Here is a 19010-nt window from a genome sequence, read left to right on the forward strand (position 1 = left end):
ATGACATACAGAACAAATTCTAAGGACTACGACATACAGAACAACTTCTAAGGACTATGACATACAGAACAAATTCTAAGGACTATGACATTCAGAACAACTTCTAAGGACTATGACATACAGAACAATTCTAAGGACTATGACATACAGAACAACTTCTAAGGACTATGACATACAGAACAAGACCACTTCTTGGGGACAATAGCATACTGATAAAGATTACTTCTTGCGGACTGTGATGTACTGGACAAGGCTACTTCTTGCAGTATATTGATAAATCTGCACAATAAATCCAAAAATGAACATTGGATGGGCCCATAGGAACACAAAAAATGGCTGGATGGTCTGAGGATAACTGTATGACGTGTGCTCTGTACAGCTGCGAAGCTAAAAACCAGTGAGGTAATGGAGAATAATTTTTGGCTTTTGTCTACGTAAAATAGAAGATGATTTTCATCTTTTAGTAGGGTTGGGTTCATGAGACAGCAAGACGCAATTCCAAACATAATGAGATTGGGTAATGTATTTGAAGGAGAAATCTACTGGTGAAAACTCCCTGTCAATATGATTTTTCATACAGCAGATGGCAATAACAAGATTTTCAAAATGACTGCCATGGCAGCCATACTGGAATCAGATCAGCAACCTTTTCATTTAGGATCCAGTAGATGTCACAATAAGTCTTTTAGTGATAACCCCATGTTAATATGACTGCCCATTCAGAAAGAGTAGCAATAACAAGATTTTCAAGACTACCACTCGGGTGGCCATTTATGATGTCCAAGACAGACATTTTCATATAGACTCAACTGGACAGCACAAGAAGTAGTCAAGAAAATCTCATGTAAGAAGGAGTAGTGACAAAATTTTGAAGCCTGGGAATATTTTCATTAAGGACCAAGTAGATATCATAAAATGACAAGTGCTGATATGACCATTCATTTAGGATGTGATGTAATGTGATTTGGATTTTTAAAGTAGCTTTAAAAAAAATTCAGTCATATCACTACGATGTCTGCAATGTAGCATCATGTCCCACCCAGTCATATTATCCTGATACCAGGCCGACCAGTCCAAACACTAACCTCTTAATGCTGAATGCCAAGTGAGGCAGCTGTTAGTACCATTTTTATGTCTTTGGTATGACTCGGCCAAGGATGCTCTAACCACTAGGACACCGGAGCAGTCCCATTCATTTAGGAGGTGATGTGATGTGATTTTGATTTTTAACGTAGCTTTAACAATTTTTCAGTCATATCGCTACAATGTCTGCAGTGTGGCAGTTTATAGTGATGTCTAGCACTGGGGCATCATGCCACAGACATGTAGCATGATGTCCCACCCAGTCACATTATCCTGACACCAGGCCGACCAGTCCTAACACTAACCTCTTAATGCTGAACGCCAAGTGAGGCAGCTGTTAGTTGTAAGTCTCTGGTATGACTCGGCCGGGGATCAAACCCACGACCTCCCGCATCCGAGGCGGATGCTCTTACCACTAGGCCACCAGAGCGGTTTCATTTAGGAGGAGTAGTGATCACAAGACTGTTTAAGATGGTTGCTGTGGTGGCCATAATGGATGTCTTAGCAACATCTTGGGGAGAATGTGGGTCTTAAGTTTGATGGCAATCTTTGAATTTAGGGCATTAATGATAACAAACCTGTGCTAATGGATGGACTATAGATGATACATGTCATTTCGTCAGAGCTAAAAATGGAAATATTACTGCAATGACCTGAAAACCTAATCCACATATGAATACAGATAAAATATACATATATAAAAATTTCATTTGGTTGACTCAAGTCCAAAATGGTGCAAAAACTTGACAAGTTAGGTCACAGTTGTCCAAAAATAATGAAGATTTCTAAATATCTTTCTTATTTCTTGGTTAGCAATAATCTTTATTTCAAACAAGATTCAACCTGTACTAGGGATTACAAGAGAGCTATTAAATTATGAGTTTTCTTTAAAGGAGTCTTGCCTTATCTCTTAAGAATTTTTGAAGACTTTCTCAAATTTGCAGAATTCCTCACGCTTTATTCAATAAAAAAAAGTTATTAAATTATGAATGATAAAATTAATAAGTGATTTCGCATCATTTCTACTATCTCTACTTGTGACTAAAATACATTTATGGAATCATCATCGTCAAGGTCATAAAGCAATTTTGTATTACCGCAACTTATAATGGCTGACACTTTTGGCTTTTTGGTTCCTGATTTAGTACAAAAGTCCTGCATAATCTAATACAAAGTAGAAATATTTTAGAAAAGGAGCTATCAGAAGACATTGAAGTTAAGCTGCATGTGTTTATGCAAAGTGGTTTTTTTTTTTTGGGGGGGTAATATAATGTTCAATATTGACAGATGATGAAAAGTGAACATAATGTAGCAGTTTTGGTTCACAGTGACCTACTTTTTGGTAAAGTGGTGCCTTGTTTCAGGATGCATGAATATACTAAGTTTCATGACTGCATAATCAACAGTGTTCAAGAAGAGAACCTCAACATGCAAGGTACTTATTGCCATTAAGCATGAAAAGTCATTATCCTACTTTTACTATGCTGTAGTATTTCTCAATAAACAACAATGTCCCTGAAATTTACCAAAACATTAAAAGTGTACCTGGTCAAAGAAGCATTAAAAAGTACGGCATGTGACCTATCTTTGGTTTTAGCACTTCTCAAGAGTCATCATATCAAGTTCCTTAACTCTATGAGCAACAATATCTAACAAACTGACCTACACATTAAAGGTGTAGACAGTCATTCATGTAAAATAAGTCACAGTGACATACTTTAACATGATGATATAATTAATAGAAAGATATCAAAACATACCTAGGTTCATATCTGTACAAGCAGCAGTGTCTGAGAAACTGACTAGAAAACAACCCAATAAAAATAGTCACAACAGTGACAAATAAGTCACAGTGATCTACATTCAATACAGTGAGTGGTTTATTACTCCAAAAGCAGTATGAATTGATAAAATGTTATGACCAAGTGAGCAATAGTAATGGCAAATCTGACCTAATCATACAAGACATACAACTGTTGATATAGATAATGACAAATACCATAATGTCAGCTAAAAATCTAGTTCTTACATCCAAACAGTTATCATCTTCCTTAGTTCTTACCTTTGATTGGTAGTATAACTGCAGAAGCTACATTTAAATTTGGCTTCCTTCTTCTCTTTGTGATTTGTGGTATAATGCTTATACACTCCCTGGTAAGATATTGTCTGGTGACCACAAACTCCACATTTGAAACCTCTACTAGTCTTCAAGATTTTGTCTTTAAATGACACTGAAATGAATAAAAAGCTAAGTAGAAATTATAATTTAGGAAATGCTCTTCAAAACCAGTAACTGATAACATTAACAAGAAATTCACATTATTTATTTTAACTATTTATTTCCATAATGGGTTCATTCTATTTTGCTACTGAAAATAGTGAAAGAAACATAAAATATTGCACCAGACAGCAAGATAAAGGCAGCAAAAGCATAAAAACAATAAATAAATAAACAAATAAAAACAACTAATGTACTCCATACTGATTTTATCCTTCATTCAATGTTATTTGTAGATAAGCAGGAAACACTTATTTGCAGATGGCCCTGTCGCAGGGCTAAGCCATTGCATGATGATAAGTCAAACTAACACTGTAATGTGCTGTGGCCTGTTAAGTGAGGGTTCCTTGATGGAATCTGACAGAACTGTGCAGATGAAAGAATGAAACGATTTTAGTGTAATAATTATGTTTATAGTTCTTATACAATTATCAGACGTGAGATCTGAATTGTCAATGATACTGCAGTCAACCAGTACTGCATATCCGACCGACCAGTGCATATCAGAACTGATTAGTGTTAATTCATGCACAGCTTATCAAAACTGATTAATTAATTCATGTACTACATATCAGAACTGATTTGTCTTCATCCATGCCATGTACTGTATATCAGAACTGATTTGTCTTCATCCATGTACTGTATATCAGAACTGATTTGTCTTCATCCATGTACTGTATATCAGAACTGATTTGTGTTCATCCACATACTGTATATCTGAACTGATTAGTGTTAATTTACGTACTGTTTATCAAAACTGAATTCATGTACTGTATATCAGAACTGATTAGTGCTAATTCATATACTGTATATCAGAACTGAATTCATGTACTGTATATCAGAACTGACTAGTGCTAATTCATATACTCTATATCGCAGCTAATTAGTGTTAACTCATGCATATCATAAACAATGAATTATTTGCTACCTCATGGTAAAGAAAGAAGTCTTTGATCAAATGTTACAAAATTATAATGGTATAGTAAAAGTTCCATTGTACAATCATAACAGCAGTCCCATTTATTGAGAAGCCCCTTTGAGATGACTTACAATGTCACCATGATGTTATCATTATTTCATTCATATGTAAGGTGATGAATTCTATATGTGGGCACTGCCAGATCTATCATATTACTTTACTTCAACATTGCATTCTGATACATTTTGCAATATATTTGGAAATTCCTTAGAAATGCTGGGAATTTCCTTAGAAATATTGGAACATTATTTAGAAAGTGCCAAATAATATCAAGGAGTGAACATGAAGTAAATTTTCTTAACACTTTAATTCCTTTTAAATCTCTTCAAGTAAACGATTTAGAAACATCCTTACAAGTCTGAGTTACATGAGACAGGTCACTACTTAATTTACATCTTATGAACTCTTGAATGCATTGGCAATGATAGTAAACTTTTATGATGAGAGAATACAGGTATTGTTAAATTTTTCATTGAAACTGACAATTCCAGTTTGGAAACAAGTTGAACAAACCTGAATGTATTACATAATAGGATTGCATAAAATGAAAATATCCAAAGTTGGCCCATGTTGGTAAGACAAATATCTCTTGTACTGTCTTGAATCTTAAGATACATCTGTTGCAAGATATGCAAAAATTATCTCCCCCTCAATGTCTGTTGCTGCAGAAATAGGGAAATAAGGTCACATAACTTTTTTACGACACATCCAGCTTGTGTTAGTTCAGCTCATAATTTTTTCTTTTTAACAGCATAGTGTTGAAATCAGCTCTCATCTGTTCCAGCAATAACAAGATTTGTAAATTAACCAATGTTAGCCATATAAAATAGTAAGATATTCACCATTTGTTTAAAATTTGGGACCAACTAGACATCATCAGAATTTTTTTGGTCTCTTTATACAAGTTATTGTTAAATAATGTTTTTTCTCACACTGTTTGCTTTGTACCACTGATATTTTTAACACAGGCCTTAGATTGGTCATGTAATTGTGTAAAACTGGCCAACATAGCTACAGTAACATACTCCAACAGAATCAAATACCCTTTAAAATATATAACTTGAAAATTAAAATGTTAAATGTAATGTCTTGTATAATGATTCAAATCATGATAAAGTTTATAACTGATGATATCCATATTTATGTGATCCTGTGACTAGTCTTTGCCTGTGCTCAAAAAAAATATGGCTGGCAACAGGCAGATTATTTTTTTTTTTTTACAAAAGTGCTGTTTCAGTTTGGAATTTCGCTGCTAAAAAAGGAAGAATGTTGAAAATTTAAAGAAACTTTTTACAAGAATGTATCATCCAACTACAAATTTCGGTTTTCTAATGAAGACTTTCACACCAATGTTGAATTCTTTTCAAATATTAACTGGGTCAAATACACAAAATTCTCCCAAACACCTTCTTTACCTGCAAGGGGATTTTGACAAGAGTGAATATAAAACATATAGCAAAAAAGTAACAGCACAGAAATCCCAAATTCCTGAAACACTGGTACAGATTAATTATGGTTGACAGGTACTGTAGTAGTTTGTTCTATGAGACAAAGACCAGGAAACTGCCCCAAGGGCACGGGTGTTTAAAACAACACTTAATACATGCACTGACACAGAATAGGGCTGACAATAGGCTAATTGGAAGTCTTTGCACCATACAAAAGAGTCAACTTTTATGGCTAATTACATGTATTAGTAACTAAATGCTCTATTGTCTTGTGGCTAAGATTAATTTAGCAAACAGTTTAGTGAACTTCATAAGCAAATTGCTCTGTTGGATGCTATCCAGTGAATTTAGAAAGTCTTGCTTAAGACGAAGCCTGGTACAATCAAGCAGTGCTTTGAAGCTGTTGGTTTCCCTATTAATGCAGACAATGATAACATCCGTGAGGATGATGAAGACAATATTCCATTGGCTGGACTGGCTCATGAATTATGACTGGACATTGATCCTGAGCACCTAGATAATTTGACAATGATGTTCCTGTTGAAGCTTATTCCAATGACACAGAGAGTGAACTTGTTTTGCAGTATCATGAAAAGAATCAGGCCAATCATGAAAGCAATGAATATGACGAGGACAATGTATGTTCTGAGCCACCTGCCAGGAATAGGACATGCTCTGAAATTTCAGAGTTTAGAAAGTGAGGCTCATGAACAGTGAACATTATGAATTATATGGAGTATTTAAACGTTTTGGAGTATATTTCATAATTCCAGTGGATTCATAGTAAGGTTATAAAAGTACTGTATTTCATTCCTCAGATTTTTCTTGCAACAAGAACTGTATTTCTATGTGAAGTACTGTATTTATCCATGTGAAAGGATAACATTTTTGGTTGGAACGTATATTGTTCAGCGAATTCTTCACTAATGCATGTATTAAAAACAAAATAATAAAGATAAAAGCTTTCTTAAATATGTGCACTTTTACACACACAGATACTGCACACACACTCTCCATCCTCTACACATAAGCACTCAGAAAGAGATTTTTGTATCATGTCTGCAAAAGCCTCAGTAAACCAGAAACTTCTAAAAACCAGGGGGAAAAAAAAAATGGGTCCCAATGGTGTTCAGTTATGAGGAGTTTCACTGTAGTTTATGTTTAATTTTACTATCATCCTAGTTCTAGTCAATGTCATGATACATTATCACCAGAGTAAATACTGTGATTCATCAGTGTCAATGATATCAAGCCAACTCAAGTCACAATGACCTCTGATCTTAAAATCTAATGGCCTATTCCCTACATTAAATGCAAGCTTCCACAAACTTTGGTCTAGGTATTTCATCTAAAAATAAAGTTATTACACAAAAACCATTTTGCTTTCTTTAATCAGTGACCATGACATTTTACATTTATTGACCCTAAAATCAATATGCTTTCTATCCTAAGTACAAGTCATCCACAGACTTTAGTGAAAAGTACATAGTCGAGACCTGTACTTTGTGTGCAGAAACCACTGGGCCACTTTGAATATAGTGTATGTAAAAAGAAAAACGAACAAGATTAGTTTTAACAATGTTCAAAGTTTTAATCAATATCATTAATGCTTCAAAGAATAAGCACAAAATTATCTTTCCAACAGATAAAGGACTATGTTTTGTGCACACAAGTCATACCTCAAAATGATGAATCATGTAACTGCATGAAAGGGTCGATAAATAGCCAGATACCTTAGGACTTACCTATCCTCCCTGATTTTGACTTATCATCTTCACTTTTTTCTTCACTCTCATCATCTGTTTCTGTTTTGTTATTATCATCACTTTCACAATCACTGGGGTCTTTATTTCCAGTGTCATTATCTTTTGCAGTTGCAGCTGCATTAATGATATCACTGTCCCCATCCTCCTTCTTGCTCTTCTGATGTTCATTACCTAACTCTATAAATGCCAATTTTCTTCCTCTGTGTTCATTTTTACAATGTTTTGTAAGTTTGTGCCTATAAAAAAAATAAAACAAATGTAAGTTTCTACATCAAATGGGCCATCAATGCAACAATTTTGGGGTTCATGAAATATTAGAAAATGAAAATAATTTAACAAAACCTTAAGATAAATTTTCTGTTACTGTGACCTTAGAAAACTCTGATGCAAACCGGTCATTTCTGCAAGTCACTGTTAGTAATTTGTGAAAGGCAAGGCATTATGGGTAAAACTGGTATAAGGTTATCCTTTCACAAGTTCATTTGCTATATCAATGAAACAGTTTTGCAGATGAGAACCTAATACCAGTCATACTCTTAATACCTTCCAAAACATAATCCTAAACTTGTAAAGACAGAGCAAATCTCTGATGGAATTTACACTGTACAGGCTGTTGTCTGCTAAAAGTCACATTTATTCATCATGGCTGACATCAGGCCTGATGTAATTCTTCAGTTAGATGTCTTCCACTTGCATAAGTGTGACATTAACATCAATGAATGCCTCCCCAAAATAAATAAGCTCTCATGTTGTCAGGTTTGTAGTTACCATGTATTTAGCTCAACTGGTCATAGACCAGAAATGTTTTTGTAATGAACTGTATCTGTCATCTGTCCACTGGCAAAAATTGGTTATCACTTGTTATTAAGATTTATTTTAATTTGAACAAGTATTTGTTTTTTTTTTATTTTAAATATATTAGGGCTTGAAAATTCAACTGTTCAACATGAAATGGAGAAGGAAAACTTTTGTAAATTTTTGAATCACTTGCCTGATAGTGTTAGTGCTGATTCAGAGCTGACAAGTGTTTCTCTGTAATGAAAAGAATCTTCTGCCAAGAATACTGCCCACAATATACATGAAGTCAATTCTTTCAGCCAAAAGTTTCTTTTCCATGTTTTGACAAACCTCATATAAGCTTTTCGCTCTCACTCTTCAGTATTAATAAACACTTACCAGAGACTTGTCTTAATTGGTAACTGTTTAGTTTTAATAAACACTTACCAGAGACTTGTCTTAATTGGTAATTACTTACAAATAGATTTTGGAATGGTCATAAAATAAGTTTCAAGAAACAATCTTTCACACAATCCAATTTGGTCATTAACATCATCAATTTTTATATTTCTATTGAGGAATAGGTGAGTATTTTTTGGTCATTTCCTGACTGGCTGGGTTGATTTTAAAGATTGTTTCCAACCCTGCAATGGGAGGACTGCAAGGGTCTCGCTCACTTCAATTTGTTCTGTACAGTATTACAAAGAGGAACTTGTGTTGGGAAACCAAAGTTAGGTATGTTTCAAATCCAACTCCTTCGAAGTCCTAACATACAAGCAACATCCTATATGAAGATATGGATGTGAAGTTGACCAACAAGGGCTATAACTCTGTCCATATTGAAGTCTGATGCACACAGGTTTATGAAACAATGTTTACCTAAAATTGCATCAGAATATGTTGCATGGTTCTTATGTTAAGCTGATTACTCCATGTAAAGATATTAAGTTGATTAAAAAGGAACATACCTTGGTTCAAAATGGTGTAGATAACACAAACCCCACAAAGCACACTCTTCAGTTTAAGAGACAATGTTCTCACCAAATCCAATCAGAACATGTAAAATGGTTCTATAGCGACGCTAACTGCTAAACAACATTCCAAGTTTCTATGTGAAGACCAATAATAATGCTCAACAAGGGGCATAACTCTGTCCAAAATTGAGCAGACAAAACTAAATACATATAAGGCACATATCAGTCTATAAGACAGTGTTCATGCCAAATTGCTTCACAGTGGGTTGAATGGTTCTTGAGCAATGCCGGTTACAAGAAACATCCTATATAAGATATTAAGTTAGCAAGGTCTACAAGTCTATCCAAAACAGAGCTGGTGAGATGAAACTAAAAAAAGGCATAACGAGGTTTATGAGACAGCGTTCACACTGAATTTGAATATAATCTGCTGAATGCGTTTTTGAGCTCTGAAGGTTCCTTGCTGTGAGGAACTGATGAACTCTTCGGATATGATAGTTAAGACAATCCAAATGTGACTGGTGCCACCAAAATAACTAAGGCACCCCTAAGAGATAGAGATGATTCTGAGCTTTCCTTCTCCATGTAGAGCAAGCCAAACAAAACCTTACATCCCAAACTGGCACAGGATTATATCTAGATCACCCTGGATACAACCGAGACAGGGGATCTTGATAGCAAGCGGAGCCACTGGAGGTAGCTGATAATTTCTAAGTAACCCAGTTTGGCAAAACAAACCCACTACCTATATCATAATTATGATTGAACCATAAACAACCCTCTTCCAATAACAAGGTACAAAACTGGCTCCTTCTCAGCAGGAAAACAGTTGTAAGGGAAAGGTTCTGAAGGAAGCTTCACTCAAAGGTTTATACAGCATTGACAAAAGAATGTGAAAAAAAATTCCATTGAGGCATTAGTGAGTAACATACCGGGCTCTGACGCTTAAAATACGCGAGATTAGAAAAATGATGATCCAACCCAACGGTTCAACACCAAGAGAATTTGAGAGTGTCAGAAATGGCTGTTCTGTATCCCATAATAGTGGACACAGTACATTATCTTTCCAAGAAAACTGCATTTAAACAGGGACAGTAAACCCATTTCCTGCTGCACAAATTACAGAAGATTCTTCGCTTTGCTACATAAACCTTAGATGTAGGTTGCCTTTTAACATGGATGATGCAGTTGACAACCTTGTTCAAAAACTGACAGACTGATACTCTACTGAATGAATTATATTTACATCAAATTGAAATTAAATATATTAGTATATCTTTCATCTCTAAGAATACATATATGTTAATGTGCATTAGTTGGCAAATCTCTGGATATTAAAAAAAGCATGGTGTACTGCTTAAAAAGAGCATTCTGCAATGTCTACTTCTGCTCAGTTATATGTGATGTTGTGGAGATCCACGCTATTACATAATTAAACTACTGTGCCATTTTGAAACGCAATCCGTTCACTAAAAGCAATGTGGACATCTATGACAATCACTATGCTAGATTAGTGATAGAGACAGTGTGGATAGATTAATTTCCATCAAGGAAAGGCTGACATTTTAATATCAGCAAGGTGTGTACTGTAGATGGGGATTCCTTAAACTGAGGTACTGTATGCAGTCAAACCTGTCCTAATGGTCACATTTACTAAGCGATCACCTGTTCATAATGGCCATTCCAATTTCCTCTTGCAATTTTTTTCCCTATATAATGTTCTGTATGTAATAATGGTCACCTCCCTTCCATGGTCAGCAACTACATGTATCCTAACCAAACAGTGTTTTGTTTCTGCCTTAAGCAGTCACTGGCACATATCTACAATGACCGCTCAATACACCACTTCCTCAATAACTCACACCCTGCTAACTCATGAGTCCACTTATAATGCAGGGTCAGTCATGGATCCCAATTTTTTTTATCTAGAAAGTACCCCAAAAAATGGACCAATTTGTTGAAAATTAAGAAAATTGCTAACTGAAACCTTGATATATCGCTCATTCTATCATCAAAAATGGTTGATATGACCTGGAAATATGAGTCAATGTTATAAAATTATCAACTTTTAATAAAAAGTCACATATTTTTAAAAATTTTATTTTCAAACAAAATTCTTGGCATACCATAAATAACAGTATGCAAACAAACGTTTGATCAATAAAACATCACTAACGCCTACTTGAAATATATCAATCTACCGTAACAGTTACATCCGTGAGCATTTCTGTGAGAATCTAATTAAGTGCCAACCATGTTTTGGCACCCGATTGCTCAAGTATTTTTTGTATTGTTGGAATGAATTAAAAGCTGACCTTCTTGTATTACCACGTTAGTTAGGTCTTTTGTATCAAATAAAGGGGGTGGAATAAACGAAAAGTTAAAATTCATGCAAATCCAACCTGCGTATGAGCAAGCAGCTCCGGTAGTGTCAGGTCAACTCATAACAAGTGATCAATCAAACACCTATAATTCTTTTGTGAACGTAATTTAATTAAACTACGTCAAAATTAGCATACTCATTCACAAATGTGATCAAAGACAGAAAGACAACCAAGCAAAATGAATACCTGATGAAATAAAATTCTGGTTCACATGTTTTATTAATGAGAAGCTAGTTTCAGAGTTTGTAGTTAACTTGTAATTATTGAACTGACACTCAAGAGATTTCCTCATGACTGAGAAGTTTCACTATTAATTGCAATGAAATCATGGCATCAATTTTGTACTAACAGAACAATAAAAAAGAGTTTCAATGGTCAAGACTGTTTCATGAATTAAATGTTCTGTTTTAAATAAAAGGAATCTTGTTTGAATTTGAATCTGTAAATAGCCTGGTTCCCTGATTGTTGTAATCCTTGCATTGCATTCCACAAAAGTAGAGAGCAAAGTAAGGAACATATGGATCAGTGAACGAGATTACTCAACAACAACATAAAGCAGTGATGTAATGCACAATGTTTTCATGTACATGTGAAGGATAGTTGAAGTCAGTTGGAATAATGTTAACAATCTCTCAGCAGCTGGGCATTTTGAAAATAATCTTTTTTATATATACATAAAAGCGAATAACTTTGTTAGATAAAACACTTTATTGACAATTATTCCCAACATGATTTTAAAGCAAGTATTCAGCCATTAAACAGATCATTCCCCCCCCCCCCGCGGCCATTTTCTCGATGCCCAGAGAGGATGGCACCAGTTTATGTTGTTATGGAGGTCCCTCGATAACTCACACCCTCGCTTATAGTGTGGTCTATGCTTCTGGACCCCATTGTGCACAAGTTATCGAGGGAGAGAAGTATATGGAAAACAAAAGGAATGCATAGTTTAGATAAAAGATTATCATGTGAATCAATGTGCAAACATTTCTTATTTTGGATGTACTTTGTACTACAGCCACAGTGACACTGCAAGTCAAAGGTGTCAATATCGCATATTTGAGAGCAAGGCAGCTGTGATATTAGGGTGAAGGTCATTTTCTGAATGGTGGGGAAAAAACTAGAGTTATTGCAGGAGAAACGAAAGATTTCTTTTGTACCAGTATGACATGTATAGTTTGATATCTTTATCTATCTGCCTGTGAATTTGAGCTATCTCTAAAGGGAAAAGTTCAGTTTTGAGAAGACATACAAGTCACATCCATTTTCATTAGGCTTAATGGTCATTAAATAATATAAAAAAACATGTCTGAATAGGCAGGTGAAGTTTCAGTTCAAGGGTCATACAGAATAGCAATATGTGGCTTCCCGATGTTTTATTTATTACAAGCTTCTCACATATGCTGACTGTCTGTTAATCCTGACAAGTTAAGCAACTGGTTAATCTGGACATTATTTTTAAAGCATGAACAGCTGTTTCAAAGCCAACTTGTAAAACTGTTGATGATTCTGTCACTACTAAAATTGTGGTACCTACCTCAAGCCGATTTTCAATGTAACCAACAAAAAAAACCCCACAGAAATGCAAAGCAACTTATATATATAGAGTTTTACCTCTCATAAACCTTGTATGCACAGTATTGGCACCGATATCTGGGTTCTGCATGCCGCTTTATGACATGATGATATGCAACAGTGTACGAGTGGTAAACTTCTTGACACACTGTACACTCATAACCTTTGGGAACTTGCTTGAACAAATTTGCGATGCTCATGTTTGTTTTAGGCCCTTCTGAAAAACAAAACTACAATGAGGTGATATTATATCTTGGATGTATCACTAGGGGACCCAAGCAGCAAAATGTTAATACATTTGCTTTAAAAACTGTTGGCCCCAGTTCAATCCCTTATCTTGCACTCATGAGATGGCATAAGCACAAAAAATAAACTTGCAAATTTCAAAATCTCTGACCTTCAATTTCACTTAGAATAAACCTACGAAATTGCACATTAGGAACCTCATCTCTTTTTACTGTATATTGTTACATGCACACCAACTTTTAATGATACTGCAAGACTCCATGGCCATTTTAAACCTGACTTTTTATTTTTCAATTGTGAACTTTCGTTTCCAAGTTCAATGTGTGTGCTCAGTGAATTTTCATAATAGAGCCTCATATTAACATGCCCATCCAACATTATGGATTCCTCCAGATTCTCAGGTTTCTTCCAACTTGCACCATCCCAACATGAGCCACTGACATTATGCATTACAGCAAGGGTCTCAAACATGTGGGCTGCATGCTGCCCACCAAGCCGTATTCTGTGGCCTACAAAATGTTTGGCGTCACAAGGTGTCATGAGAGATAACAAACGTGGTGCGACATTTGGGCAATCGAAAAATGCGTTCATGCGGCCCTCAGGGTGATTTGAGTTTGAGACTCCTGCATTACAGGGTCTTAAAATTTTGTTCCAATACTGTTATAAATTAAAATATATCAATGGCAAAACTGTTATAAATTAACATATAAAATTAATGTGATACAATTACGGTACTGCATAGAAAGTTATCCTAAAATTTGTCAGCTGATGGATCACCAAGCCTGAGAGACAGGGTCAAATGTTAAAATCTTGACTGCAAACATAAAAATGCCATTAAACTCATAACTGATTTCGTGTCTTTTTCTGATAAACTATGAATTTTTGTTAGGGCAGATAGCAATTTGCAATGAGTACTGCCAACTGAACGAGTATCATGACATATCTCAAAATAATGACAGTATCGCAATGTGTATTGACACATATTTCTAGCAAGTTCTCCATTTTGAAAATCCATGCTACACAATACATCAGCTAGCATTTCTGTGCTTTTAAGTTTTATAGTAATATATACAAGCCATGTTTTTTCTGGAGCGGGAAACAAGAGAAGGATTGTGTGTATGGCCATGTACAAGATGAGTGTTTGCACCTTAATAATAAGTAATGAACAACTTGTGTGGAAGGATGATCTTAACATATGAATGGTGAAATTACAGGTAGTCCCTCCAGACTAACTCATGCTATCAAAACACTGTTGGAATGCCCAATGAACAGTAACATAAACAATATGTGACACATCGTGATGTTTTTATATGTGCTATAAAATGTGAATATTTTTATTTATGATGTGAACAACATTAGGGGTGGGTGATGGTGAACAGAGTTCTTGGCCAGACCAAGAGAAAAAAGAACAGCTAAAAAAAAATAGCAAACGGAGCTGTCCACGACCAGGCTGAATGATGTTGGATAATTCTTAAATCTTGGGTAATTGTTGTTTTTCTTTTTCCATTGCAACTGTTGGATCACTGAGAGCAATTTTTAGAGATTCAGAGAATTTATCTTTTTCCATTGTGTGAATTGCAAAGTGCAAAATGAAATTTTAGAGATTCAGAGGGCTGTCCAGGCTGAACTTTGGTTTGTTAATTTGTAATCAAGCACCCCACCAAGTGAATCCTGGGTGCTTTAAAATGAACGCCATTTTGGGCTCAGGGAGGGCCAGGTAAGTTGCATCTGGTTAGTTTTTTTTACAAGTTTACAATTACCCATTTAAGTATATCTCATCTTTTAGTGATGCATCATGGGTTCCCCCACTATAATAGTATCTGTCACAAACGCCGACAATATGTCTGAGGTTTTGGGACTCAAACCCATGAAGCTGTTTTCACTTGTCGATTGAAAGTTTGTCTGAACGCTCTTACCCATCTGGCCGCTGTCTCACTTAAGAATATACAATGAAATAATTTATATGAGCACATGCTTGCTGAACAGATAGACAGACATTAAACATACACATGCATTTAGAATGTATAATTTATTTATCAATTATTTATGTTTAACGTGAACAGGTAGATTTCTCCAAAGAGTGTACAATAATCAATTTTACCTGTTATATCACATAGGTACAATCACTTCACTTCATGAAAACCCCTGCGTTTTATTAATAAGTACTTTTAGTGCAGTCATGTGACCTCATGAAAACCCCGTGTTTTATTAATAACATAGGTATTTTTAGTGCAGTCACGTGACCTCGTGAAAACCCCTGCATGTTATTAATAACAGGTATTTTTAGTGCAGTCACGTGTTAGTATGTATGGCTAAGCAATGAGTAGCATTGAGATTCCCACAATTTGCTGAAAAATTACATTACATTGTAATACAGTAAAACCTTGTGTATCTTCTGACTTAGTGATCTGTAATTAAATCGTTGATGTAATAAAAATAGCAATGAATGATTCTGCGCTTACTATGGAATCTCATGCAACTAAATTAGCTCGACAATGACTAGATGCAATTAAGAAGTATCTTTAAGTCTGTGATTCTGTAAAACAGCAACTGAAACAAGGCCAGGATCCTCACGTGGAATTTACAGAATATACAGAACAGTTATTTAAACCAATTGTAGAACCAACCAAAAAAATTGCTGCTGCAACTGAGGCGGCAAAAAAAAACTCTCAAGACATTACCTGCTGATATTGCTGGATGTCTTCAACCCCCAAAGCCACCAGTTCAGCCACAACCTGAAGTTCAACTATCACCACCAGCACCAAGAGTTTACACAGACATGATGGATAAATTTACTGAGGAAGGTATTGTTGCTATCACAGATGAAGACCAAATACTTGACACTGCTGTGTTTGGGTGGCAGGAAAAAGAAAATTATATGAAACCTGAACATGTTAAAAGTGTAGCGCGTGCTGATTGGAGTAAATACATATATCGCATTTATTCCAGTGCTAAGTAGATCAAAACTGATGATGTACATTTTAAAATTTTTAACCAGATAGTAGACAAGCATATTGAATGAACTAAACAGACAAGGGAAAAGTCACAAAAAGAAATATAGCATAACACTGAAAAATCGATAGAAAGAAAAAAACTGCATCGAAAACAAGGAAGGAAAAGAGATAAGCTACATCAGAGGCACTCAAGCAGCTCTCTCCTGAACCAGATCCATATGATGAACCACCTAAACGAGCAACTGGAAGTGGCCTTGCCACTTGTGACCTGTGTCATAGGAAACAAGGTGGTAATGTGATCAGTGAATCGCCGGTGATTCAAGATAAATTTTGTCCCAATAACATCCTCGCTGAAGTTGATTGACTAGATGTTCTGACTGGTAGAAGATGAACTGGCAACGATTCCCACAAAATCATCAATGAAGCAGCTACTATTAGTCAGCATTTGTTTGCCGGTGGTGTCATGGACAGTGGCATCTATCGGGTGCTGATCAATGAAATGTCTGACAATTACTACAGCGAGTGATCTATTAGATCGGCAATAATCAAATAACATGATTATACACAATGCTCGATGCAGACCTGAAAGCATCAGAGTGATCAATTCATGATTACCAGTTTATAAAATGATTTACTGACATAGACTCGGCAATGTTGTTCAAGGTTTTTTAGAAGGATAGCCCCAAAAGCTATTTTGGTTCTAAAACAATTAGGTATAAAATCCATCAAAGTTGTTCATGATAAGGCTATTGGTACTGTTGGTAATCTTGCTGGTAAAGCAATCTCGGCAGTCAAAGACAAACTTGCCTGATTAGTACACAATCGGTCCGACCACAGCCAGTTAAACTGCCCAGCACCAAAGTAAGCATTCCAGCAAAACTGCCCAGCACCAAAGTGATGCCACCAAGTGTCAGCAAAATAATAAATCAAGCTGCAAATGAGTGGCTGAAAGAATTAACTGGAGTGCCATCACCGACAAAACAACAAGAAACTGCCAAGAGAGAAAAAAATATAGCAGCAAGTCTAATGGTAGGAAGTGGTCTGGCTCCACGGTCGTTTTAGACATCGATGAATATAAATAAAAATGTTCAAGCGTGTATCTGATCCAGCATTTGACATGGATGCACTGGTTCTCAAAGATGAATCAGTGCGTGATTATCAGTATTATTCGTATGGTGCACGTGTACCTGACACAAATCGAGCTACAAGTGCAAAGTTAAACAACAATTAAGAATTTTCTTGTGTAATTCTGCTGTCATGTATTTTCGGGTTCTGCAGACATGTTAGAAAAGTTTTTTCAGTGCTCAACACATAGTTATACTAGTTTGAGAAGACACAGACAATGCTGCAATTTTGTGACCCAATGCAGTTAATGCTGGTAAAGCGAAACTGACAAAACCTTCATTGTGGATGCCAACATTGATGCCATCAGTCACTGAAGAACAGCTGCTCTTGTTCATGGACAGTGGTGGCAAGTCAGCGCTGTAATGGTTGACTATAACCACAGACAGTGTCCAGAGTAACCTTGTTAGGGTTATTTACATGGCAGATAGCATCAAAGCAGGGCGTGCCGGTGTCATGACATATATTTATAGTGATTGAAAATAACATGCCAGCACATACAAGTTTATTGTGCTGTGAAAGTTTCCTTTCTAACTTTATTTAGCATGTGTCAATGTATACAATATTATGCCTTCATTAATCATATCAGCCACATATTTCTTGTTCGCTTAGAAAGTACGATGATTGATTTTGTTATTATTTTGCATGTGCATATTTTCTGATTTCTCCAACACGAAGTTAAATAAAAGTAAACACAGACTTCATAATTTGCAGGCCAGCTGAGTTTACCCGGGAGACCATGCTGAACTATAATGTACAGTACTTAAACAGTGCAAAGTGTGCATAGCATCACTTAAATCCTTACTTATTCCTAAACATAGGTGCAGATTTTGCTTTATTCATTGTTTCGACCAAATTGCATTCTTCCAAATAACATTTCAGCTAATCCTTAATAGCTTTTTCATCTACGCTGAATCACGTGCTCACGAGATACTCATTTTCAATGACATAAGTGATTCTACAAACTGAGGTAATATTTTTAAAAAGGTATGCACGTTTAATTGTACAAGGCACATAACCATCATTTACATGTTCACAAAGAGTGGTAATAATAAAGGCTAAAATTCTCATAGAGATCAACTAAGATCAACATCAATGAATTTTAGTTTTGTGTTTTAGCTTAACAAACATAACTTTCCACAGTGGAAAGCTTAATGTTTCGGTGTCTCTTACGTTGATAGTTGGCGAATTTGTCTTTCGTTTTGCGACAGCAGTACAGGACAGTTAATCATTAAAACCCTGAAACTGGCTTGTGATAAGAGGGAATTTTTACCGGTAACTATACCAGCTTAACGTTGGTATATACGGTATAAATATGCCAGGTGTACCTTCATACGTTTCTTTTGTGGGAATGGAGGTATAGCATACAGAGTTACAGCATTCATAGTGATCATTCTTGGGACTGAAATTAATTGTGGACGATTTTA

The 19010-nt window shown here is 35.5% G+C and overlaps 1 protein-coding gene across 1 annotated transcript in view; it reads right to left on the minus strand.

Annotated features, from left to right (window-relative positions):
* The window catches only part of LOC149775781 (uncharacterized), a 92304-nt gene that overhangs the window by 40817 nt on the left and 32477 nt on the right, over positions 1-19010 (minus strand). Inside the window, exons 7-9 of the mRNA XM_089944129.1 lie at positions 13301-13478; positions 7534-7790; positions 3146-3314 (exon numbers count right to left, since the gene is read on the minus strand). Of these exons, the coding sequence (XP_089800255.1) occupies positions 3146-3314; positions 7534-7790; positions 13301-13478 (604 nt within the window). The remainder of the gene's footprint in view (positions 1-3145; positions 3315-7533; positions 7791-13300; positions 13479-19010) is intronic.

This window comes from Sinohyriopsis cumingii, chromosome 19 (assembly GCF_028554795.1).
Source record: "Sinohyriopsis cumingii isolate HCF-2022 chromosome 19, ASM2855479v2, whole genome shotgun sequence".
Taxonomy (NCBI): Eukaryota; Metazoa; Mollusca; class Bivalvia; order Unionida; family Unionidae; genus Sinohyriopsis; species Sinohyriopsis cumingii.